The sequence below is a fragment of the Prunus mume genome, linkage group LG2 (genome assembly GCF_029339155.1).
Source record: "Prunus mume cultivar Tortuosa linkage group LG2, ASM2933915v1, whole genome shotgun sequence".
NCBI lineage: Eukaryota > Viridiplantae > Streptophyta > Magnoliopsida > Rosales > Rosaceae > Prunus > Prunus mume.
In genome coordinates, this window is record NC_142699.1 from 23691405 (window position 1) to 23716874 (window position 25470).

General features: G+C 36.7%; 3 protein-coding genes and 3 long non-coding RNA genes across 11 annotated transcripts; 5 read left to right on the top strand and 1 right to left on the bottom strand.

Annotated features, from left to right (window-relative positions):
• The first annotated feature begins 2239 nt into the window (after nt 1-2239).
• LOC148919870 (uncharacterized) lies at nt 2240-3216 on the top strand. The gene is made up of 2 exons (XR_016124033.1): nt 2240-2475; nt 3059-3216. It is a non-coding gene; the product is annotated as an uncharacterized LOC148919870 (long non-coding RNA).
• A 321-nt stretch (nt 3217-3537) lies between these two features.
• LOC148919871 (uncharacterized) lies at nt 3538-4254 on the top strand. The gene is made up of 2 exons (XR_016124034.1): nt 3538-3621; nt 3843-4254. It is a non-coding gene; the product is annotated as an uncharacterized LOC148919871 (long non-coding RNA).
• An 11-nt stretch (nt 4255-4265) lies between these two features.
• On the top strand, nt 4266-14847 carry EMB3011 (RNA helicase family protein). Of its 6 annotated transcripts, none has more exons than XM_089045722.1 (20): nt 4266-5296; nt 5393-5517; nt 5631-5651; nt 5734-5776; nt 5889-6027; nt 6601-6822; nt 7352-7430; nt 8626-8909; nt 9225-9398; nt 9528-9673; nt 9778-9875; nt 10271-10382; nt 10886-11063; nt 11179-11408; nt 11491-11667; nt 12099-12170; nt 12291-12467; nt 12700-12761; nt 12867-13019; nt 13102-14847. In XM_089045722.1, the coding sequence occupies exons 4-20, from the start codon at nt 5771-5773 to the stop codon at nt 14699-14701; spliced, it is 3909 nt and encodes a 1302-aa protein (XP_088901848.1). In that variant the 5' UTR covers nt 4266-5296; nt 5393-5517; nt 5631-5651; nt 5734-5770; the 3' UTR covers nt 14702-14847. The 6 variants fall into 6 exon arrangements, with proteins under 6 accessions (XP_088901848.1, XP_088901847.1, XP_088901849.1 ...); XM_089045721.1 differs by having other exon boundaries at nt 5737-5776; XM_089045723.1 differs by having other exon boundaries at nt 5427-5517; nt 5737-5776.
• Nucleotides 14848-15029: 182 nt separating this feature from the next.
• Nucleotides 15030-16151, top strand: LOC103322042 (uncharacterized). The gene is made up of 3 exons (XM_008223906.3): nt 15030-15287; nt 15490-15573; nt 15669-16151. Exons 1-3 carry the CDS (start codon nt 15077-15079, stop codon nt 16016-16018), a joined length of 645 nt encoding a protein of 214 aa, XP_008222128.3. The 5' UTR covers nt 15030-15076; the 3' UTR covers nt 16019-16151.
• Nucleotides 15526-17227, bottom strand: LOC148919872 (uncharacterized). Its single transcript, XR_016124035.1, has 2 exons — nt 16945-17227; nt 15526-15838 (listed from the first exon to the last, which is right to left on the bottom strand). It is a non-coding gene; the product is annotated as an uncharacterized LOC148919872 (long non-coding RNA).
• Nucleotides 17228-20366: 3139 nt separating this feature from the next.
• Nucleotides 20367-24709, top strand: LOC103322055 (mannosyl-oligosaccharide glucosidase GCS1-like). The gene is made up of 9 exons (XM_089044465.1): nt 20367-20635; nt 21013-21276; nt 21432-21606; nt 21764-21850; nt 21966-22034; nt 22169-22265; nt 22690-22772; nt 24387-24443; nt 24551-24709. Exons 1-9 carry the CDS (start codon nt 20367-20369, stop codon nt 24707-24709), a joined length of 1260 nt encoding a protein of 419 aa, XP_088900591.1.
• Nucleotides 24710-25470: the final 761 nt, after the last annotated feature.

Consider the following 25470-nt stretch of genomic DNA (forward strand, 5'->3'; position numbering starts at 1 on the left):
CCTAGCTTCTGCATGGCACATGTGTGGCATGGAGGAGATGTGAAATGTTTATCAAGTTTTCCAACTGTATCTAGGCTTCCTTTTGTGAATTAGGCTCATAACTGGAGGAGACTTTTAATTTCTTCTTGGAGTTGGGCTTCTAATTGGATTAGGCCTTTGATTCCCTATTGACTTAGGATGCCTAACCATTATAAATGCAAGGCTTCTCTTCACTTATCTTCAAATTGTAAACTTGTTTTCCTATACTTTCTAGCTTGTGAGAGAGATCTTGGAGGATCGTACTGCTTGTCGAGGAGAGGAGTTGTCGTACACACCAAGGTCACACATGGTTTTTTTTTCTTTTCTTCATGGCGAGAACTGGCTAGGTGGACTGGCGATTGTTGTCATGATGCAATGACAAAGGTGGAGTGGCTAACGACAATGATGGCGATGGTCACTGGAGGCTGCTACCACTATTTGATTTTATTATTATTATTTTTATATAGCTCTTCACAACGAGATCCAGTTGGCAAGCCGTGACCGTGAGGATCACCGAGAGTAGCGGTTGTCACGGTGGCCACGGATCAACATAGGCTTAAAGAGGTGCAGCTGCACCTCTCTCGCCAAAATCACTTGGAGAAGTTGGAAATGCCCTCTGCTCGCCACCACTTGTTCGATTATTTGCTCCAAAGAAGCTCCAGCACTCCTTTGTGCAAGCCGCAGGCTGCTTGGTTTTTTATTTTTATTTTTATGTGATATGTCCAAAATGCGTAGTTTTGGTCCAAGTGAATTTTTTATATAATAATAATAATAATAAAAAAATAAAAAGAAAGGGCCAACTTCAAAAGAGTTTCAATCGAAATTGGATATCCCAAATAAACCCTATCATCCCCAACTCTCAACCTTACCCCTCTACACCTAAACCACCATTACCCACACCGACCAACTCCCCAACCACATTCATTTTTTCTCAATCCTCCTTTGCCTCCATCATCCATTAGCTTTTCTCTTTGTGCTTTTTTCATTATCATTGACTATCTCTCACTCTCTCAAATTGGTACAAGTAAATTCCATTACATTCATTCAACAACAAACATGAAAGGATCTCTCTCCCTCTCTGTATTCTTTGATTCATTTGGTAAAAACCCATTTGTTTGTAGAGGCAAAAGAAGGGTTGTGAAGTGGGCATAAGCCATGGCAGCTCCTAAACCAGAAGAGATAAGCCATCCACCAATGGACCAACCCTCCACAATTTGTTTGGAAAATTAATTTCTCTCTTAAATTTCAAAGTAATTTCTCTTTATGCTTTAATTAATTAAGATGGATTGTTAGGTTTTGGTTAATTGATTGAGTTTTTATTTTGGTTTTTGTATAGATCTTTTTGAATTTATTTATTTATATATATTTTTAGTTTTGAATTAATTAGTAATGATTGTTGTGGTTTGATTAAATGATTAATATGGTGAATTGGTTAATATTTCAATGTGGTGTTTATTTGTATATAATTAACATGGTGAATTGGTTAATATGATTAACATAATGTTTTTAGCCTTTTAAAAATCGTTTAAATTATCAGGTTATTTGGTTGTCGTTGTTTTGTTAAGCTTTTAGCCTTTAAAATATTGCCCATTTCTTGAAAAATTTATAGGTCCGCTGCTGACGGCAACTGCCGAAATGGTCAAGTGATCCTCTTATTCTTTATGTGGGCCAGCGGGTCGGCTTTTGTTGAACCGAGGCATGCTGACTGGCTCATGTGCTTGGACCGATTATGGGACCAGCCTATGTTGGTTGTGCTGAGGTCACATGAGAAGGCTATTGTCGCGGTAGTTGTCGACTTCTGCTAGTATCGACCACGACTATTGTTTGTTTGTTTGTTTTTTTTTTTTGGAGCTGCGCCGCAACCTGCTAGGGTGTTGCATGTAATATCCCGCCCCCACATAATTTATTTAATTATATATATTTTTTAAAACAAAGGACGATCCTACCCTTAGATTTTATTATTATTATTATTTTTTTTTGGGTTTTGGTGGTTTAGAGTTGATTTTTGTTCGGAGATGGTTTGGGAAAATTTCTTGGCTCCATTATGTAATGCATAAGCTCACGAGTTCATAGACATGTAGTGGGCCCAAATTAGAGTTGAAATGAGAAAGTTACGATCAAAAGAAGTGTAACGGCATGATCGTAATTTTCGCAAGAAGGGTGTTAAAAAGTCAGATTTTCTCTTTCTTCCCTCATTTTCTTACTCTCCCTCTTAATTCTTCCCCGCTCTCTCGCGTCTCTCCTTGTGATAGTGATTGTCACAATAACTGTTCCAAGCTATGCTACTATCCACAAAAGCTTCGTATACGTCTCTTCTACCTAACCCATTCCTCAATTGAACTTAAAAAACCCAAGAATACCAGATTTTGGACTGAAACCGATTCAAAAAGCTCCACCTGAGGCCGACCAATTTTTGGAATTTTCAAGCAACTCTGGCCATCGATTTTGTCAAACAAGGTATGGATTTTCATCCTTTTTCCATGATTTATATGTTTTTGGAGTTAGTTTGGGCAGATTTCGTGGTTTAAAGAAGTGATTAGGACACCAATTTTGGCCGGCGGTTTTAGCCATGTTTCAGGCCACTCTGGCCACTTTTTGGTCGGGGTCTAAGAATTAAGAATACTCCACTAAGTGTGTTTGAACTGTTGGTATAAAAATTGGTCGGTGGTTTGGAGATTTTCTGGTTATTGGAAATTTCTCATGCCACCCATTATCGGCGGTGGTGCGTCAGCCAGATGTCGACAAACTATTTTCACCCTAAAATTTACCCCTCGTCGTCTTGAGTACTACGGTATGCTTGGATTAGCTAAATTCAATTGGTTGAGTATTTTACTAAATTTTGCCTATTGCTTATTCTCGGGTTTGATAAGTCGGACTATCAGAACTTAATGAAATTCTTAGGACTTGTTGAAGGGGTTTAGTTGAATAGTAACAAACTTTTCGAGGATTGTGCACACACTTTGTAAATTCCAGGAATTTGGTTTTGATTAAGGGCTTGAGGCGGAACTTTTCATTAACCAAAGTTTATATTCTTTCTTAGGTGCTTAGACTTCACGTGCTCAATCGGAAGGACCTTGGAAGGGTCAAGCGAGATTGGACTCACATAGAGTGGACATTTATTTATATTGATTTTTCATACTATGATGGTTTATGAAATGCTTTATGAACAAATTATTTATAATATTTTCTTTCCGAGTATTTGGTTCTGGTTAAAAAAAAAAGTTATATTATTATTATTATTATTGATAAGTAAAACTAGTTCGGTAAATTGAGAATGGTTTAAAAACTGATTTTGAGAAAAGTTTCGGAAATGTTTTCAAAACCACCTAGATATCCTTTGGTTGCCTTCGGATATTATGATGTTCTCGGACATCTCAGTTGTTGTCAGGAAGTGGTTTGTCTTCGAACAATTTGGTTACTTTTGGATAAGTTTATGCGGGTATGACCATGCGCCACGAGTCTCGGGACGCTTGTGATGCGAGGATTGCATCTCAGGTGACTTTGTGTCCTCCGAGTTCTAAGATGTATCACACATGTGGCCACGTGTGTGATACAGAATTGACGGTTCACTGAATTGATTGATTTTCTATGGGTTACATCTAGGTGAAAAGTTTTACAGTTGAGAAATTCTTTTATTTTAAATCGGTGATTTGTCTTTTGTTTAATATATTATGCTTATGTATGAATATTAGTTACTTGTATAAACATAGCATAGAATTATATCTAGTTTGCTAATAATTTTAAATGGTGGGGTTATTATGTTCTCACTATGTTAATATTTAATTTTTTGACCATTCACACTTTCCTTTTTTTGCGTCCCCTAGGCAATAGACGAGCATCGAACAACCACTTGAGGACATTTCACCATCTACTACATTTCCTTCTTCCCTCTTTTGTAGGCATTTACTCTGCTGCAATTAAATTTCTAGTTGTAAACTTAACTGAATTAGTTATGTTCTGATATCAAATTGACAAGACCCGACCCAAATTCCACTTTGAAATCCATGTCGAACCATGTGCATGTTCGAGGCCTTGTATTGGCCTAGATATTTGTTTTAGGGTTTTTCTTTTATGTGGCTTCTTTTTTATTTCTATTGGGTTGAGGCCTTGTACCTATTCAGTGTAATCCCTTTCATTTTAGGGCACATTTACGTATTAGTAATGAGTATGGGAGGAAAAAGAATGATTTCCATTCTTGACTTCCCCTGCGTTTACTTGCAATCGAATGAAAAATAAGTGGCCCCACCTCAAAATCCGTAATCACATCCCCTCATAACTAGGTATCGATCAACTAGGGGGTGTAGTCGATACGATTCTCATTTTTGTTTTGTCTTAGTAACTTCCAAAAATACCATTACCATTTTACCATAATTCCAAAACACCCCAAATCCTAAAAAAAAATAAAAACTCACACCAAGAAGTTTCAAGACGCTCCAACCCTAAAAAAAATAATAACTCATTTTCAAGAAGTTCCATGTATTTAATGTATGAAGATAGGTTATTATTATTTGATTGTTTACTAGTTACGTAAGTGAAAGATATATATATTTATTGGAGTTTATTTTTTTGTTTGAAATTGGCTCTGAACAAATGTGTTAATAACATTATCATTGAAGTGGGCTCTTGCTGTTCATCTTGTTCAACATACTGATTCTTTACACCGCCTTACTGGTTTGTTGTAGGATTAGTTTGGTCTCCTTAGCCAATTTGAGAAATATATATGTGCAGTGATGAAAATGTGCAGGGCAATTTAGTAATCAAATTAATTTGGATTCTGATTCATGAAAATTAATAAACAATAATAATAGGAATCAATCTCATTCCTTTGTTAATTTCATATGTTTAGTAAACAGCTTAATGTGAATGATTTTTCCCATACCAATTTAGTAGTTCTCTGATTTTTAAATTCTCTGATTCCTCACTTTCTCCATTATTGATACGTAAATATATCCTTAATAGAATGAATTACCTTGAAAAAAAATATTTATATAAAACCAAAAAAAAAAAAAAAAAAAAAAAGAAAAGAAGGCCCAGAACTCTTTGAAGACGCACATCTTCGGGAAAACTCCGGGCTGAAATGCGAACCCGAATTTCTGTACTAGGTGGTTTGGTTAAACCCGGAACCGGAAACCCACATCTCGCCGGTCGAGTAATTATAGTCCCCACGGTCGAAAATCACCGCCATTTTTATTTTTAATTTTCTGTGAAACTACCGATTGAAGCCAAGAGACCCTCCAACACGGACACACCACTCTCTTTCGCCGACCTTCTTCCACAGGTACGTACGTACGCCTCCCCTTTCTCTCTTCTAAATCTTCAATTAGGAAATAATTCGATTCAAGGCGTCCAAATTTGAAGCTGAATTTTTTTCTAGGGTTTCCAAATTAGATTCTCTTTGAATTCGGTAGGTTTTCCCTATTAAACACACGGCGGCACCAACTCGAAGAACCAAGTTCCCGAACTAGAAGAAGAAAGAAAGAAGAAAGAATTTTCGAAAGGGTACGGGTCCAGCCTCTTCTTCTCCACTGAAAGTTCTGCATCTGCTCCACCCAACAGCTTCTTTTTTGTTTTTAAATCTGAACTCACGTTAACTCCTCGTGTCCGTGCAACAGACCATTGGACCAGAGATTTGAGTAAGCACAATTTTGTTTAGGTACCTTACAACTACATGCTCTTGAAATTTGTTTCTGATTTCACTCTCACTATATGTATCTGCAGGTGCCTTCATTGTTAGACGGTTTTGGTGATTATCATGGAGGTTAGTATCCTATTCGACTTGGCTAGAAAGTAGAGTTTAATAAGTAACTGGCATTTTCTTTCACTGATGGGTTCTTAAATTTTTTTTAAATGTTATTCTTTGTTATGTATAGGGACGAGCAAATGCTGAACCTATTGACCTGGACAAAACAACAGTGACGTTGGAACCTGAGGTGAACAACGCTGGGGGATTATTTGTTCCTGGGAAGGATAGGGTCGTTTTTAGACCTCCAGAGAGGAAATCTCTCTTAGGTAAGATTTATGTTTAACAATTTTCAATTTTAATATTGGATACTTATCATGTCAGAGGAATTGACCAAACCCACCTGAAAATTAGAAGAACCGATTACAAAAACTTAGCGTGTTAATACTTAATAGGAGGGGAGTTATAGGCCTCCCCTCCCTAGCCATTACATTTTGATGCAACGTTATTGTCAAATTGCTCTCAGTTTTGCTACTGTCATTGCTTCGTGCATGCATGCTGTTAAAGTTCTTGAAGACTTGTAGTGCTACGAATTGCCTTATTTTGGTATATGCTGCATTTATCTTTCAAGGTTCCTGTTTCTTGATTTTTTTTTAAAGATGTCATGAACTAATGAAAGATGTTCAGTACTTTTGCTAGGAGTATTGTCCTAATTTTTACTTAACTAGGTTTTACGTTGAACCCAAAGAGCTCTTGGGTTTCTATCCTTGTTTTGTATTTCATTATATTTGTGAAAGTTGTGGAATCAGTGCCCTCTCCCTCCAATGCAAGTGCTAGTATTCTTACACGCACAAACAGAAAGCTAGTGGCCTTTCTTCAAATTCTGATTTAAGATGTAACAGGGTTAGATGTGCTTGCTATTGCAAAACGGGAAGGATCTAAGGTTGATGGTGGATTCAAGACCCCAAGAGAAAGAGTTGTATCTGTTGTCTCATCAATAGAGGAAGAGGAACAATCAGAGTCTGTAAATACAGATGACAAAGGGAGTGATGCAGGCCCTGCTATACAAAGTCACTCTAGGAGGCGATATCGTGAAATATCTGGGAGTGAGACACCGCGTACAGGTACCTTTGGGTTTATTCTGTTCTACCTAATTATTCTAATTTTATAACTATATGAACCATTTTACAATTTGCAATGATATCATGTTTGTATGGAAATTGAACAGTGGATTTCACAGTAATATCTACAATTTCACATGCTGTGATGCTAATTGATTCCATCTAATTATTCTAATTCAATAGCTATATGAACCATTTTACAATTTGCAATAATCTCATGTCTGATCCTCATGTTTTTCCTACATCTCGTATGAATATGATTATATGTAAAAGTATTCACATTCTTATGTTTGTCACAAATCGTTTCTATTTTTAAAAAAAAAATAGTATCAGAGGCTCAGGTATTCTCTTATTGTGCAAACTGTATGTGACTGTTACAAATGGGTTTAATGTGCTCTCAAGTTATCTTCTTGATCCATATTATAGACTGTTAGTAATTTTTTTTTTTATAGTGTCTTACTCTGTCCCATCTGCTTTTCTTTAAGGAAATGTTTCTTTACTTAAAGACACCTTGTAATCTTTGTGGTTGCAGAAAGTACTGTAACAGAGGAAGGACAAGTTGATTATATGTATGGGACTCGTTACTCTAGGGAACATGTGAGGGCAGATGTAAGCATACTTCTATCGCCATCTTTGTCTCTCTGTTGCATTCGTTTATGTTTTATGTTTGTTGTTTAGATTGGGAAATAGTTCACAAGTGATTGTGATGTATATTTATTAAATGGTTAGTGCTAGCACTATAGTGTTTGAAAGCATTGTCGAGTTGTGTGCAGACCGACTTCGAAGCAGCCTTTTCATGCTCTATATGTTAAGAACCACGATTATATGGTTAGTACTAGCACTTTAGTGCTAAACACTTAGGAAAATGAAGGAGAAATATTTTTCAGGCAAGAGCATTTAGTATTTGATTTATTGTACAACTAATACTATGTTTCACTTTGGGTCAAAGACCTTTAGCGATACATGGTACATATAACCTCACCTCTTGGTTCCAATAACCCCTTGGTGATTTAGTTATTAGTTTTGACATTGTCGACATGTGCCTATCTCTGAAGGGTTTATGCAGGACGCATAGGACCTAAATTTATTAGTTTCCTAATATATTTGTTAGTTTTCTAGATTCTCTAGTTTTCCAAATTATAATAGGATTTCTACTTTTCCAGATTTCCAGATTTCTAGTTTTAAGTTTCCTATTTTATTTGGGTTAGGATTTCTGTTTAAACAAGGGATTTTTATCCTATTATGTCTAGGTTTTAGTTTGCTACAAATACCCCCATGTAGTTCTTTAAAATTCAGATTTTGGATATTGAGTAAACCTTCTCTTAAAACTATGTGATTTCTGTCCTTCCTTCTCGGTTCTCTGATTTCGGTCCTTTCTTTCGTCCCTTCGATCTATATTTTCGTCTCCTCGACCTCCGATATTCTTCTTGTTCTACTGTTCTGCCCTTTCTTTTGTCTTTTCGATCTATATTTTCGTCTCCTTGAGCTCTTATATTCTTCTATGTTCTATTGTTTGAGTGCTTAATCTAATACCTACGGGCTGTTCTACATCAAGGGTCCATACCAGATTTATATAGTGGGAAAAGTCATGGATTTGTGAATGAGAACTTAAAAGGCTTTTGATTGGTCCATTTGATTATATACTTTGTCTATTTTATGCTTCACTCTGTTGTTTGCTTGGGATGTTTATGTTAGAATTTTATGTTTATGTTAGAATTTTACACTTAGGACATGTATTTTTCTTCTGTTGCTTATTTTGTTTAAATAAATTCTGACGTGCTTCTTACCATGCCTCTGAATTGAAGGTTTTGCCACACCTAGTGGAAGTTCACACAGTGTTAGGTCTCGGACTCCTAAGTATGACAGGGATGATCGTGGTAGTGAGAGAAGAGATGACAATGGTAGGTATGAAAGGGAGGACCGTGGTAGCGAGAGAAGAGATTACCAAGATGGTAATAGGAGTGAGAGACAAAGATATGGTAATGGTAAGGATTATTATCGTCGAAGGGAAGGTGGCCGATATGAGCAAGAATATGGTGGAGAATATGGAAGAAAGCAGCGTAGATATGAAGATTCAAAGAGGACACCTGGTATATAGTGTGTTTTTCTTTCCTTTTGTTAATTGCTTATTTATTTATTTATATTTTATAAATATTTATTCTTCTCGGTTATGTTCTGAAAACTGTTATGCTGGTGTTCCTTTCAAGGAACCTACACTTTGAGCTTGTAAACGGGTTCCCGATTCTCATATTTGGAACTGTAGCATAACAAGATACCATATGCATTTATCTAATTCTTTTTCATAATTACATGTGTGAATAACTTCTATTATCTATAGCTTAAGTAATGTTCAAAAACTACGTGGATATTGTTGTCTCTAATGCCATATTTTGCAAATTTTGCAGGCAGATCTGACTGGGATGACGGGAGATGGGAATGGGAGGAGTCACCACGACGTGACAGCTACTCTAATACCAGTAGGCGCCATCAACCGTCACCATCACCTATGCTACTTGGGGCCTCACCTGATGCACGACTAGTTTCCCCATGGTTGGGTGGCTACACACCTCATTCTTCTGGTATGTTATATAGACATGGAGCTTACTTGCGGGGACCAAATTAGATTTTTAATTTTTATTTATGATGGTGATGGCTTGGATTTCATTTTATCTTGATTTTAGGATGTAACTTGATTAAAATTACAACAGGTTCTGCTGCTTCTCCCTGGGATCACATCTCTCCCTCTCCAGCCCCAATACGTGCTTCTGGATACTCAGTCAAATCTTCAAGTTCGAAACATGGTGCGAGGTCCCATGAACTTACTTTTTCTTCAGAAAGTTCACAATCATTTGAGGTATATTGTTTTTATAAATATCTTTTTGTGGTTAATTTTGGAGATTTTGGTATAAGATCTTTTGCCTGTTTTGGCTGTGTCAATGATGAATGTCTTGTCTGCAGGATGGAGAAGCAGATAACACTGATTCGGCTGAAGAACACAAATATGAGATTAGTGAAAGCATGCGTATAGAGATGGAATACAATTCTGACCGTGCATGGTAATTAAAAATATAGATAAGTTCTTTATGTTCTAAAAAACAAGTGTAGGGGATTACCAAATGTGATGGTTGTTTCCTGGGAAAAAATGTAATGCCCTGAAGACACCAATCTGTGAACATTGTTTTGTTGCCTTGATTGAGCTAATCTGTGAACGTCATTTGTACATAATTTCAGGATTCTTTTGTGCAGTTAAACATCTTAATATTGTTATTGTCAGGACTAACTACTACTATCTGATGCCATCTCTTAAGTAGTAGCTATTTCTAGAAAAGTTTTGTCACTGGTCAATGGCTTATATATTCCTGTATGGGTTGCCCTTGTGGACCTCATGTTATGATTTAGTAGTAAAGTTGAGTTGTGGCCTTCATTTAACCCATATAATCTTGTTATATAGGTACGATAGAGAAGAAGGAAACACAATGTTTGATACGACTGATGACTCATCCTTATTTTATGGAAATGATGCTTCATATCAAAAGAAGGAAGCAGAGTTGGCGAAAAGGCTGGTATGTCCATTGTTTTCTTGTTATTGTTCTTTAATTTACAGAGTTATATCTGAACTATATTTTGGTTGATGAATAAGTATTACAGATTGCTCTTATTAGTAATAAGAGAGTTGACCAAAGGACTGAAAGTTTTTTCTTTATTCTTCTAATTTTGATGGCTTCTTATGGTGGAGGGGGCTAGTAGTAAGTGATTATCATGTTGGTTGAGAATGTAAACTCGAGAGGTTGACATATAAAGTCAAAGACAAAAAGCAATCATTGAAGTCACAACATTTATTTGATAACATTAGTAGATATGATTAATAATCCAACATCAATTGTACTTAATAATGTCTTCAGGCATCTTTCTGCTTTTTATCTGCCTGAGTTCAGGCGACCTTGTATAGTGCCTAACAGTTTTTATATATTATTTATTATGTTAATTCAGATAATATATTGGTCAACTGTACCGGCTCTGCTTGTATTTCTGTCACCTTCACTAAATATTTTGATTTCCTTTTTAGGTTCGAAAAGATGGAACTAAGATGTCTCTTGCTCAGAGCAAAAAGTTGTCTCAACGCACTGCTGATAATGCTCAGTGGGAGGATCGTCAACTTTTGAGATCTGGTGCTGTTAGAGGTACCGAGGTGCAGACTGAGTTTGACGATGAAGAAGAGCGGAAAGTTATTCTTCTTGTACATGGTAAGAAATGGTAAACTAGCCATATCACTAAATTGATGAAATATATGCTTTTTGGTGTTTGTGTATGGAAGATTGAAATCTGAGTGTACTATAATATCTACTACTGTTATCACAGACACAAAGCCTCCTTTCCTGGACGGCAGGGTTGTTTATACTAAGCAAGCAGAGCCCATAATGCCTATAAAGGATCCCACATCAGATATGGCCATAATTTCACGCAAAGGGTCTACTCTGGTTAGGGAAATCCATGAGAAGCAAAGTATGAACAAGTCACGTCAGCGTTTCTGGGAGCTTGCAGGTTCCAAACTTGGTGATATTCTTGGTGTTGAGAAATCGGCAGAGCAGGTATTGAACTTAAGAGAGGAAGTTCCGATTTTTGCTTTGCACTTTGCAGGTTTGGGACCAACCCTTTCATTTTTTATGCTAGATTGATGCAGATACTGCTGCAGTAGGTGAAGATGGTGAAATTGATTTCAAAGAAGATGCCAAGTTTGCACAACATATGAAGAGTGGGGAGGCTGTGAGTGATTTTGCATTGTCAAAAACACTCTCACAGCAACGACAATATTTGCCCATATTTTCTGTGCGGGATGAGTTATTGCAGGTATGATATTTATCCATTTGTGTGTAATGCTTTGTTTGCTTTTGAGTAATACCTAGCAGATCTGTCCATTCCAGGAACAGACCCCTTCAAAATTGAAAAACCGAACTATCAGTATTAATTAGCTTGAATTTATGATGCGGATCTTTTGTTGAGTGGTTTAATGAATAAGATGAAGGGTTTTAATTGTTTGGCTTTTATTGTCTTCTTTGGTGGGTACAATTCGGCAACAATTTGATTGCACTCAAATCTATGATAATTGATTTAATTGAAGGAAAAATTAATCAGGGCCTTTTACTCAAAATGTTTTTTTAGAAATAAACTTGACTTTTTTTTTTGGTCTGAGTGTTATTTTTCTTTCCACTTGGTTATGCCCATTTATATATCTCCGAATGTTGTACTGTACTAATCCTTATTAAATATCCATTTGATAGGTGATTCGAGAAAACCAGGTTATTGTTGTTGTTGGAGAAACTGGTTCTGGAAAGACAACTCAACTGACACAGGTACCTTTATTCATATCCTATCATCAAATACTCTCTCAAATTTGTGAGATTTATAAGACTGGATGTATATGTATGGTGTACCTCATTATCTGGCGTTCATTATGTGGATTATGTTGTCAGTATCTTCACGAAGATGGGTACACAGTAAACGGTATAGTGGGTTGCACCCAACCAAGGCGTGTGGCAGCCATGAGTGTTGCAAAAAGAGTTAGTGAAGAGATGGAGACGGAGCTTGGTGATAAAGTTGGCTATGCTATTCGTTTTGAGGATGTGACTGGGCCAAAAACCGTAATAAAGGTAACACTTTTGTTTTCTCCTTGAACTGTACTGGCTATCCTGAGTCTTCTCCGTGGGTATTTATTATTTTCATGATCTTTTTTTCTCCAGCTTGGCTCTGTTCTGGATCTCATTTTTCCTAATTTATTTTTATCTTTTGAGGCACAGATTTAGTTTATAGAGAGTTAAAGATTACAGATGGTCTTCACCTTTATATTATTATACGTTAAATCTTTGTTTTCCAATGTTGCAGTACATGACTGATGGAGTACTTCTGCGTGAAACGCTTAGAGATTCTGACCTTGACAAGTACCGGTATGAGAAGTTGCAGAGTTTGAAAAGTCCTTTATCTATGAATTGAACTGGTTATTTACATTTAAAACAAAATCATTTACTGTCAAGTCTTTTTTGCTTTTGCAGTGTTGTTGTGATGGACGAAGCCCATGAAAGGTCACTCAACACGGATGTGCTGTTTGGGATTTTGAAAAAAGTGGTGGCCCAACGTCGTGATTTTAAGCTTATTGTGACATCTGCAACTCTAAATGCTCAGAAATTTTCAAATTTCTTTGGAAGGTAATCTTTAATTCTTTTTACTCATATGTCATCATTTTTGCGTCTGCTTGCTCAGTTTGCTCAATTTGCTATTTTGTTGCAGTGTACCAATTTTTCACATTCCTGGGAGAACATTTCCTGTTAATATCTTGTACAGCAAAACCCCGTGCGAAGATTATGTTGAAGGTGCAGTGAAGCAGGCCATGACTATTCACATCACCAGCCCTCCAGGTGACATTCTCATCTTCATGACAGGCCAAGATGAGATTGAGGCAGCCTGTTATGCACTTGCTGAGCGTATGGAACAACTTATTTCATCCTCCAATAAAGGGGTGCCAAAACTCTTGATACTCCCCATATATTCTCAGTTACCTGCTGACTTGCAAGCAAAGATATTCCAAAAAGCTGAGGATGGTGCTCGCAAGTGCATTGTAGCAACCAACATTGCTGAGACTTCGTTGACCGTGGATGGAATATTTTACGTTATTGACACTGGGTATGGTAAAATGAAAGTATACAACCCTCGAATGGGTATGGATGCTCTTCAAGTGTTTCCTGTTAGTCGTGCTGCTGCGGATCAGCGTGCTGGGCGTGCTGGTAGAACTGGGCCTGGAACATGCTATCGGTTGTACACAGAGAATGCATATCTAAATGAAATGCTGCCCAGTCCTGTGCCAGAGATTCAGAGGACTAACCTTGGTAATGTGGTGTTGTTGCTCAAGAGTCTTAAGGTCGAGAACCTGCTAGATTTCGATTTCATGGACCCACCTCCCCAGGACAACATTCTCAATTCTATGTACCAGCTGTGGGTCTTAGGCGCTCTTAACAATGTTGGGGGCTTAACTGATCTGGGCTGGAAAATGGTGGAGTTCCCATTGGATCCCCCACTTGCTAAGATGCTATTGATGGGGGAAGAGCTAGGATGCTTGGATGAGGTTTTGACAATTGTGTCCATGCTTTCGGTGCCGTCCGTATTCTTTAGGCCTAAGGATAGGGCAGAAGAGAGTGATGCTGCACGTGAGAAATTCTCCATTCCAGAATCCGACCACTTGACACTGTATAATGTCTACCAGCAGTGGAAACAACATCAGTATCGTGGGGATTGGTGCGGTGATCATTTTTTGCATGTTAAAGGGTTACGAAAGGCTAGAGAGGTGAGGTCCCAGCTGCTAGAGATCCTGAAGACACTGAAAGTCCCTTTAACATCCTGCTGGCCTGATACAGATAATGTGAGAAAAGCTATTTGCTCTGCGTACTTTCACAATTCTGCAAGATTGAAGGGAGTTGGGGAGTATGTGAATTGCCGGACCGGGATGCCTTGCCATTTACATCCGAGCAGTGCTCTTTATGGTATGGGGTGCACTCCGGATTATCTCGTTTATCATGAATTAATTTTGACGGCAAAGGAGTACATGCAGTGTGCCACAGCAGTGGAACCACAGTGGTTGGCTGAGTTGGGGCCTATGTTCTTCTCTGTAAAGGATTCGGATACTTCAATGTTGGAGCACAAGAAGAGACAAAAGGAGGAAAAAACAGCCATGGAGGAGGAAATGGAGAACCTGAGGAAGACTCAAGCAGAGGAGGAGAAAGAAAACAAACGGAAGGAGAAGGAAAAGAGATCCAAGCAGCAGCAGCAAGTCTCGACGCCGGGTTTGCACAAGGGCTCTTCCACATATTTGAGGCCAAAGAAACTTGGCTTGTAAATGTAAATTGTATAGTATATATGATTCAGTGCTAGTTTTCTGGTGGAAAGCAGTTTTGTTATTTGTTAACAAACAAAAAAAAAAAAAAATTTTAAAAAAATAGTCCTTTTTAATCCCATATTTATAAATAAAGAGCATATTTTCCGATTAAATAATGCTTTCTTTGATTGAAAGCCACCGGTGCTCCAAATCCTAACGATTTTACAGTGGGAGGGGACCCAACCACTGCCATAGCCAATGCTTAGCTTTCAAGACCATTCAACGTTTTCACCAGATTCTTGTTGAACCAAAACCTTTACTTCCGTAATGTACAAAAGCCAACCAACCAAAACCCCTTAGGGATTTTCTTGTCCATATCAATGCAGCAAACAGAAGATGAATTTCTGTGAAGAAAAAGTGAGAGTTTTTCTTTTTCAAGAGATGGGAAATTGTGGTTCGGTTCATAAAACCCAAGACTCTTCCCCTCAGTCAAAACTCAAATGCTCAAGCTTTTCCAGGACAGGATGCATCCTCACTGAACAGCCTATTCAAGAAAACACAATTCGTACCGTGATGCCCGGTGCAAGCAGTTTACGAGAACTAATAAGTATAATTCTACCTACTTGGCTTACTAAAGTCATGGTTTATTAATTGATTTACACGTATATTAGTGCTAACTAATTTTAGCCTTTCAATGATTAAATTGTTCATGGTCCTGTTAAATGTCACTACTTTGGTAGCTGGAAAATTTCGATTTTGTTTGAGTTTCTCGTTTTGTAAGCAATCTGTGCATGCTTGCTACTCTGTAGATGGCAAAGAGGATATGCAATTTTCTTCTGACCCCAACCCCAGGTTAGAATCTGATTGTGAAGATTTCTTCAGTGTCAATGGTGGTAAGATATATCAACTTAAATTTGTCACACCAAATTTCTTCTAATGTCCTAAACACATATGATGCTGGAACTTCAGATTTTTCATTTTGTTGCAGATCTTACCCCATCTAGCACCAATACTCCAATCCACCAAAGCAGCCCCATAAAATCCCCTGCAACTGATGTGAAAAAGCAACTGATTGAATTGTTTCATGAAAGCTTCAATGATGAGGCTGGCCATCAAGATTTACATCATGAGTCGGAAGCAGAATCTTCTATTTTTCACCTGCCACAAAATTCAGCAAACAAAACCCCATATGAATCTGTAGCAGATATAGTTTTCAGAAGCGTGGCGATTTCAAACGCAAATTCCGAACCCAGGACAAGAAAAAATACACAGTTTGCACAATGCTGCCTGCCAAAGTTGGTGCGGAGCCTAAGCTTCAGTGAGAGGAAGAAACACTGAGTGACAAAGAAATCCAGGATGCCAAAATTTTCCATTTATTGCTTAGTTATTTTCGACTTGTTGGCTGAATTGTAAGTCTGGAACAATCTATATAAATGTGTTTATGTGTGAGTTGTATTGTATTTATTAAGAACATCTGTCAAATAGTACAAATTCTGATGCTTTATACTATATCATCGCTTCTGGTGACACTTTTGGTCTATGAAGCTCTCGGATTTTTGACTCATAGGAAAAGAAAGCAATAGATTCAAACACTTCTTGCACAACAAATTTCGACATGGTAATATGTTCATCCAATCACAATGAAACTTAATTAGGATTAACGTTTGATCTTTCATAATGATTACAATAGTGAACGAACTTTGATCTTTCACCGAACTGAACATTGTACTTGGTCAATGCGATTAGTCCATCTCTATTTTTTTCGAACTTTTTGTTCCCAACTTGCATGGCATGCTTATGTTGATATGGACATGCTATTTATTCCATATATTCTTTCCTAACTTTTTAATATAATATAATAATGTGGTGTGTACACAGTTTCTCAAAATAGTTGAGAAAAAAAAGTAAGTAAAATTGAAATATGTATCATGTTAATAGTGATGGATCTAGAAATGTTTCTTTTGAGAACAAGATTAAAAATCTCCCAAACACTTTTTTCAAAAGAAGAAGCCCTACACTACCTAATCATCATAATCATACAATACAAATCTACTACATCAAATGGAAAATCCTAAGTTTCAAGATTCACATATCTAGAGTAATCTAAATCTATTTGGTTGATGAGCATGAAGATTTAAAACACATAACCTAGAGCAATCAAAATAAAACCAATTTCAGATAGACCCATAGAGATTAAGAAAATGACCATCAAGACTAAATGCAAGAAACCAAAGCAATCAACAATCAGAGACTTAGAAGACAACCTATTGGAGGTCGGCGATGGATTTAAGCTTCGAGGTTGCAAGTAACTGCAACCTTAGGCAATTCGGAAGAGAGACCTAGAAGATGAGGTTGAGGGGGGTTTCGTGATTCAAATGAGAGGATGAGATTGGTTTCGTGGAGAGAGAGAGAGAGAGAGAGAGAGAGAGAGAGAGAGAGAGTTATGTGGGCAATAAGTAAGTATTTATAGGTTGTATTTGCAAAATGTGTAGGTAAAGGTGGTATTTGCAGATTAAATTTGGATGTGAGTAGCATTGATCGGTATTTCCCATTATTAAATAGATCAGTGGAGATTCAATTTGTTGCCCCTCATCGTCCTTCCATGGATCTGGCCCGCCCGTGCATATTAAGACATGTGCATGCTAATTATAAGATAAAGTCTCAAGTATAACTTGGTTACGTAAATATAATCTTATTTTTCTGGTCACATAACTAGTCTCATTAGTCATGACGAGAAAGAGATACGTAATTGTACCCAAGGAGATTGCATGCAATCGAAATGTGTATATGTGCAATTATTATTATTTTTGTCTCAAGCAACCTATGCAATATATATATATATATATATATATTAGACCAAAAATACAATTTACGAATTTCGACTAAAAAAATGATATAGTTGAGAAGAAAAATAAGGAAAATTGAAATATGTGTTGTGCTAATAGTGACGGATTTAGAAATGTTTCTTTTTTGAGAACAAGATTAAAAAGCTGAGTTTTTATAAATAAATAAATAAATAAGCCAAAATTTACTCTACGTTTTCATAAATGTCAGTTTTTATAAAAACTTTCAAAAGTAGCCAAAAAGTCTCAAATGCCCTTAGAAGTAAAACTCACTTAAACCTAAAAAGCAAAACTTTGTTTATGACTTGCCGCAGAAGGAGAGAAAACTATGATGGGTTCAGCCGTCCTCAACCATAGAAAAAAAAAATAAAAACTAAGATGAACAAAAAATATCAAAATAAAAAAATAAAACCTTTAAAAAAAAAACTATTACATAAATCATACGGGTTGCAATATGATATGTATTCATATAGAAAACTAAAAAATTTGACGCATAAAAAAAAAAAAACTAACAAATTTGATAGGTCCAACCGCTCCACTGACGCTTTCTTTCTTTGGTGTTATTGTTGATTTTCAACAACTTTTTTCTTTTCGAAATATATGATGGAGATTTTGACTCATTATGCAACTAATTTACTACTCATTACAAGATGGATTTCAACATAAGTGGTCTATGTTGTTAAGGAATTAACTTTTGGAGACATGGGGAAATAAATACTCATATTTTCTGGTGAAATATAGACAAACAATGGGTATTTCATAATCTTTGGAAACTGGGTGGATTGCAAAAGTCAATCTAATAAGCTTTGAGGCAAAAACTTGTTGAGCGTTGGTTTGTTAAAATCTTTGTGTGAACTGAGGAAGTCATGTTGATGGATTGGCGATCCTCAGGCGAAGTTTTCATTATCGTCATAGACTCATAGTAAGCTAACTTGGTTTGGATTGGCTGCGGGGAGTTATCCAAATTTCAAACTTTAGCAACTCAAGGTAAGAGAAAAAGAATTGCAAATGTTTTTTATTCTCTGAGGGTAATTTGGTCTATTGAAGTGGGTTTTCTGCTATATGTGAAATTTTTTATAAAAACTGACATTTATGAAAGTGGGGGGTAAATTTTGGCTATTTTTGATAAAAACTCTAAAAAGCTCCCAAACACTTTTTTAAAAGAAGAAGCCCTACACTACCTAATCATCATAATTAGACAATACAAATCTACTACATCAAATGTAAAATCCAAAGTTTCAAGATTCAAATATTTAGAGCAATCTAAATCCATTTAGTAAAAACCCAAATGGATGAGCATGAAGATTCAAAACACATAACTCAGAGCAATCAAAATAAAACCAATCTTAGAGAAACCCACAGAGATTAAGAAAATGACCATGAAGACTAAATGCAAGAAACCAAAGCAATCAACAATGAGAGACAACCAATTGGAGGTCGGCGAAGGAGTTGAGCTTCGAGGTTGCAAGCAGCTGCAACCTTAGGGAATTCGGAAGAGAGACCTAGAGGATCGGATCGAAGGGGGGTTTCACGATTCATAAGAGAGAGATAAGAGGATGAGACGGGTTTTGCAAAGCGAACGACAGAGAGAGCTAGGAGAGGAAGAGAATTGCGTGAGAGAGAGAGAAAACAAAAACTAAGAAAAAATATTATGTGGGCAATAAGTAAGTATTTATAGGTTGTATTTGCAAAAGGTGTGGGTAAATGTGGTATTTGTAGATTAAGTTTGGATGTGAGTGGCATTGAGCGGTATTTCCCATAATTAAATAAATTAATAGAGATTCAATTTGTTGCCCCTCCCTCCTCATCCTTCCATGGATCTGGCCGGCCGTAAAGTCTCGAAGTGTAACTTGGTTACGTAAATATAATATTACTTTTCTTGTCATATAACTAGTCTCATGAGTCATGACGAGAAAGAGATACGTAATTGTACCCAAGTAATAATAGAGAGAATTTTCTCCAAATGAGAGATAGCATGCAATCGAAATGCGTATACATGCAATTATTATTTTTTTTTGTCTCAAGCAACCTTTTTTTGGTCGAAATGTCTCAAGCAACTAGGGCTGGGCATTTGGACCCGAAACCCGACCAAACCGCCCAAACCAAACCGATGGGTTGGGTTGGTTTGGTTTTTTTTCAATTTTTTTTTGTCATCGGTTTCAACCCAAATCAAACCGAAATATATAGTTCGGTGTCCGGTTTGCAATATTCAAAACCATGGTTTAACCAAACCAAACCGAAGATATTAAAAAATATTATATATAATATTATTATAAGAAATATATATATATAATACATAGTTTCAATCTTTTCTTTTTCTTCTCTCTCAATCTCTCCGTTTGTCTTGTCTTCATCAGTCCCTCTCTCTCTATTTTTTTTCTTCTCATTCTTCTTATATCTGTCTTCACTCCCTCTCCCCCGTCTTTTCTTCTTCTTCTTCTTCTTCATCTCTTCCTCTCTTTTTTGTCTTCTTCTCCTCTCCATCGCTTTTATTTCTTCCCTCTCTCTCTCTCTCTCTCTAAGAGACAAAAAACCGAAACCGAACCAAACCAAAGCCTAGGGTTTTTCAGTTTGTCGGGTTAAGCCCAAAATCGAGCCCAACCCTACAAGCAACCTATGCAATATTTTTTTGTTTTTGGACCAAAAATACAATTGGCAAATTTCAACTAAAAAATGATATAATAGCACACGTGGCGTAAAGGCGTATGGAGAAATTGGAGCGAAAACCTTTTCAAAGTTGCAGCGTAGGAAAACAAAAAGTTCCAGTATTCGTTCCAAATTCTACGTATATATACTTGGCTCGGCCTCTCGGTCCTCTCAATCGAGCGTGAAGTCCAAAAGTAATGTCTGCAATTGAAACAAGTGTTCGAAGCGAGCCAAATCCTGAGATGCCGAGGATGACAATGATCGCGACGCCGTTACTCTCCGTGAACAGAGCCCAATCGAGGCCGCTTAGAGATAGAAGTAGAAGCCACACTTCAATTGGAATTTTCAACGTCGATCTCAAGCTCCTGATAGGGCTTGGCGTGTTTGGGTTCTTCGTTGCCTTGGTTTTTATCTTCAACCTTGTAAATCCTGTTCAAGAAGCTAACAGAGCTAAGGGGCTCGTTAGGTCCTCCCCGCTTTAGAGCTCATGGACCCCTTCGGTATGGCGTTATTCGATTTCTCTTTGCTGATTGCTGTGTGTATATTTTTAGGTTTGAATCTAATTGTATTTTCGGGGCCGTGGCAGTCTGAAAGTGTGAACAAGGAGAGCTTGTATTGGGGAACATATCGCCCTCATGTTTATCTCGGAATCCGTTCCAAGTGTTTGATTGATTCTTTGCCATTGCCACCCCAAAATCTTTTTTTTGGGGAGGAGGGTTTATAATTTGTGTTCCTTCGTTTTGATTGTTGTAATTTATGATTGATCTTTTGTTTATTTAGGCTTTTTGGATTGCAAATGATGATGTGGTGGTAATTACTAATTATAGCCGTTGCACCTTGCAGGACCCTTCGGTCTTTGATAGCCGGGTTAATGTGGATTAGTGGAAAGGATGGGAAAAGTTTCTTGCGCCATGTTCGCAAAGACTCTGATGAGCTGAGCATATATAGTTGGGCACATCATGATGACTACAATTTTGGACATCAAGTCATTGTTGACCATGACATGAACTTGGTCACAAGTTTCTTCAAATCCAAGGGGGAAGACAGTGGCTATGGAGGAGATTGGGTGGTTCGAATCGATGTGCGAAGCCATAAGTATGGCCACAAGTTACTTATTTCTATAGCATTTGGTTTATAAATGCATAGGGTATTGGCATTTTTGTTTCCAATAACAATAAATGGCAATTACTTGTGCATAGTTGGCAGAATTAGGCTGCCTTCTTTAGGCACTCACTACTCTTCTCATCATGCTTCATTCACAGATCTAAGGGGAGTGAGGAATTTTGGAGAAGTGCACATCTGTTTTTCTATTTGGCTGATGAAGATGAAAATGCTCTAACTTTAAGTGGTGATAATTTGGGAATTCGTGAGAGCTCTCCCCTTGCATCTGGTTTACCTACGGATGTTGGAAGTTGGCAGCTATATCTAAAATCACAGGTAATGTTATGAAGGCATTGTTATTTACCATATATCTTTGTGTCCAATTGACGGTCAGTTCCACGTGATACATGTTCTTAGTCATTTTTCAGTTGATGTATATTTTTGAAGGCCTTCATACTAATATGTGGCATACTTCTCTGTGTTTCCTTTACAGGATGATGTGGAAGTTCATTATTTCGGTTTTAGGATGCCTCATACTCACAATTTATTTGATATTGTCCAGGAATATCTTGAACCACAAGTATGTAGGATTTTCATGCCATTATTTTGTTATATAGCTAGGAAGAATTTTCAGCTTTTAATATCAGTCATAATTCTTGCCATGACCACTTGGGGTTTCACTGCCATGTTTCTAGGTAAGGAAGTTTGGTCCACTGCAGCTACCAGACATTTATGATAAATCTCCAAATATTCTAGTTTTTCAGGTTCGTTGTCATGGTGGAAAAGAGTACTAGTTATCTGGGAAAACATCTTAGTTGTGTATCATAGGATCGTTAGTCTCATCTCTCAATTTCACATTCTCATCTACCTTCTCCTGTGGTTTCCCGTTCTTATGCAGATTTCTGCTAACATTCCTTTCAAGACAGATATTGCATTCAAATCCGGAGCTGATTTGGAAAGTTCAAGAGTAGAAGAACGCGTCAGCAGCCTCACAGGTTCCTTTTCCATTAAATCTTAATAAGTAACAATGATAGAAGCACACGAGATTCCACCGAGTACACAAAAGTATACAAGAAACTCATAAATGTGAAAGAGAAAATTATTTAAAACAAAATAAAGGTAGCTCCAAAAGTTCAAGCTTTATAGTCAGACTTCCAAAGGGATCCTTAGGACTGAATCAAGTAACCAATGTTTCACAATCATGAACTTCCATTGTTGAAACCCAAGGTTATTCTACTAAACCTTACTGATAACTTTGCCTTCAATTTTGGGTTTTGTCAAGAATTAGAAATTACAATTCTGCTTTATGCTCTTCTTTTAGCTCTGTGTGTGTCCATTTCCCGATTTTACGGAAATGGCTCCCAATTGAGACGTCGTTGTGGCCCTTTTTACTTTTTGTTAGTTCTCTGTAATATGAAGGTACCTCACTGACAAGTCAACTAATGGAGAAGCAAAGAGAATTTGACACAAAATTTGAGAAGAGCTTTGATAAGCCTGACAAGGTATTTCATCTTCTTAGTATAATGCACCATATATTACAAACCCCATTGCATTTAGCCTGGTCTTTGAATGTGTTGTTGAAATTGAATATCTATATTTAGTCACATAGATATTGGGGTGATTTAGGATAACATAGTGAAAAGTCAAGTTTATTTGTCCTACACTTCTATGATGCTAATTGGTTATGCACCCTTGTGCATGCTGTGAGAACTAATAGATAGCTTTGAAAATACAAGAAGACAATAGAATTGCTGAACTGAACTTGTTATTCATTGACTGAAACTTGCTCTTCTTATAAAGGAGCGTACAAACAACTAATTAGCAAATAAACAGGAACAACTAAGGGCTGGTTTAGGAGTGCTTCTTCCCGAAGCGCTTATGCTAGTAGAGCTTATGACATAAGCGCTTCTACAAAGAAGCAGTTTATCGTTTGGATGTCACATTTAAAAGTGCTTTTACACTACATAAAAGCATTTTTGATATTTTGTTGAGTGTTTGGTTGACACAGTAAAAGCACTTTTAAAAGTACTTCAAAAAAATTTAAAGAATCCCAAAATATTAAACATAGGAAATAAAAATTCACATGATCCCAAAATAAAAACATGACTTTAAAAAGTATGAACTTCACCAAGTATAATTTGTAATCATTTTTTAAAAATAAAAATGGAATTAACCAGACATAAGAAGATTTGCAATTCTCTCGCGTTCGTTAGCCATCTCATGCCCATGGGTTAGATTTTGTTCTTCAATCATCTCTTCCCCTATCGTAACTCCTGCCCCACCAGAGGGAAGTAGCTCATGATCATCATCATACGGTTGGAAATTCTTGATCTGTCATTGAGTGACATCTTATAAAGTTGTGAAGAGCCATGAAGCAACAACTATTTGTATTTGTTTTTCCAAGGAAAGTATGCATTCTTTCTCCAACTATTTTTCCAAACACCAAAAGTCTTGGTTCTTAAGAAGAATGCTTGGTTAAATATTTCTTTCTTCCCTCTTGGTTGACTTCCACATCGAAAATCAGGAAGATGATATCGCTCACCCTTATATGGCCCTAAATATCCTTTGATTTGTGGATAGCCTTTATCCACTAGATAATATTTACCTATAACAACAAAGAACAACATGAGCATTATTTACTATATCACAAATTAAAACATATTTGAATTGGAGAAATAAATATATGTATTTAGTTACCTGTAGGTGGATGAGGAAACTTTAAAATTGGTCTTCGTAAGGCTTCCATGAATATCCATGCATCATGAGCAGCACCTTCCCATCCAGCCCACACAAAAGTAAAGCACATATTAAAATCACATACATCCATAACATTTTGGGTAGTGATACCTTTTCTTCCAATATATGGTACTTGTCTTTCTCTAGGCACGATTATTGGTATATGTGTACCATCAATTGCCTCTATGCAATCTTTGAAATATGGCCAATATCGATCATCAGCTTTGATTTTATCCGGAACTCTCCTAAATTGTGGGTCTTGTGAACTTATGATATCACCAGCCATGTGACAAACAACATCTAAAATTATCCCAAACCACCTTGACAAGTTTTTGCAGAACTAATGGATTATGGATGCTTTTATTTATTTATTTTCCCAGATAGATCAAGCCGCGGACGAGTTTGATAAGCATGCTCCTCCTGGTTTTACTAAGCAGGTTGTGAGCCAAGCTCTCGGTTTTATCCAAAAAGCATGGGGAGAATGCCCAAAGATTTGTAAAGCATGCTCAAAATAGGGACACCCACAAGACTATTCATCATGCAGTTACAGAATATAAGCAGTTTCTCTTCAACCAATCTGCCAAGTTGTGGGTCGACCAGTACCCTAAAGTCCGAGAGTGGTGAGAAGGCTTCTTCTGCAGCTTCTTACTGGTCCCAGAAATATAACCATGTGGTAAAGGACTTGACACTGAAAAGGTTATAACATATCGGGCTACCTACCTTTGGTTCCAATAGATAAGAAGATGATCAAAGCACCTAAGCATGGCGAGGCACGCAAGAAAGGAAATGCAGCTGTGGTTGTCGATCGAGCATCAATCAGAATCTCATTCGGATTGAAGAAGCCTTTGCTTGTTTGAATTTCTTTTGTTGCTTCTAATTCTCTAGTATTAAGAAACTTTCATATGGCTACATAATTTGTACAAATTCCAATCCATGAATGATTGTCAATTGTTGATCCTTTATTATATTTAAAAGTGATCATATGTACACACAAGTGATATATTTAAAATATGTACACACAAGTGATCTTTTATACATGCACGCATAGGCATCTGTATTCATCTTCCACTATTTTTAATTTTTTTTTTTAATGTTTCGTGGTAGGGGTGTGCATTAGTTCAAAACTATAATATAATTTAGTCAATTTGCACATCCAATTCAATATAGATTGGATTATGATTTTTGGAATCCAATCCGATCGGATTGATATTAGATTGGACGATCAATTTACATAATGACAAAATATAATAATGAAAAATATGAAACATTATCGTGAGATTTAATTTAATTAAACATTTTATTACATGTAAATGTAAAATATAAATGAAATGCTAGAAAAAATTATTTTGATTATATAACATATTAAACATAACTCCATAAAATGAATTAAAATGTTCATAATTTTCTCAATTATAATTACATGCACGGGTAAAATAAGCATGAAATTAACTAATTGGATTGAAT

Coding starts and splice junctions, on each gene's coding strand:
- EMB3011 (XM_089045718.1), top strand. Junction 11,668..12,098: donor TGCGGGATGAGTTATTGCAG/GTATGATATTTA, acceptor TCCATTTGATAG/GTGATTCGAGAAAACCAGGT. Junction 12,762..12,866: donor TCTGACCTTGACAAGTACCG/GTATGAGAAGTT, acceptor TTGCTTTTGCAG/TGTTGTTGTGATGGACGAAG.
- LOC103322042 (XM_008223906.3), top strand. CDS start 15,077: ATGAATTTCTGTGAAGAAAAAGTGAGAGTTTTTCTTTTTCAAGAGATG. Junction 15,288..15,489: donor CAGTTTACGAGAACTAATAA/GTATAATTCTAC, acceptor GCTACTCTGTAG/ATGGCAAAGAGGATATGCAA. Junction 15,574..15,668: donor TTTCTTCAGTGTCAATGGTG/GTAAGATATATC, acceptor ATTTTGTTGCAG/ATCTTACCCCATCTAGCACC.
- LOC103322055 (XM_089044465.1), top strand. CDS start 20,367: ATGTCTGCAATTGAAACAAGTGTTCGAAGCGAGCCAAATCCTGAGATG. Junction 21,607..21,763: donor AGCTATATCTAAAATCACAG/GTAATGTTATGA, acceptor TTTCCTTTACAG/GATGATGTGGAAGTTCATTA. Junction 22,266..22,689: donor ACGCGTCAGCAGCCTCACAG/GTTCCTTTTCCA, acceptor TGTAATATGAAG/GTACCTCACTGACAAGTCAA.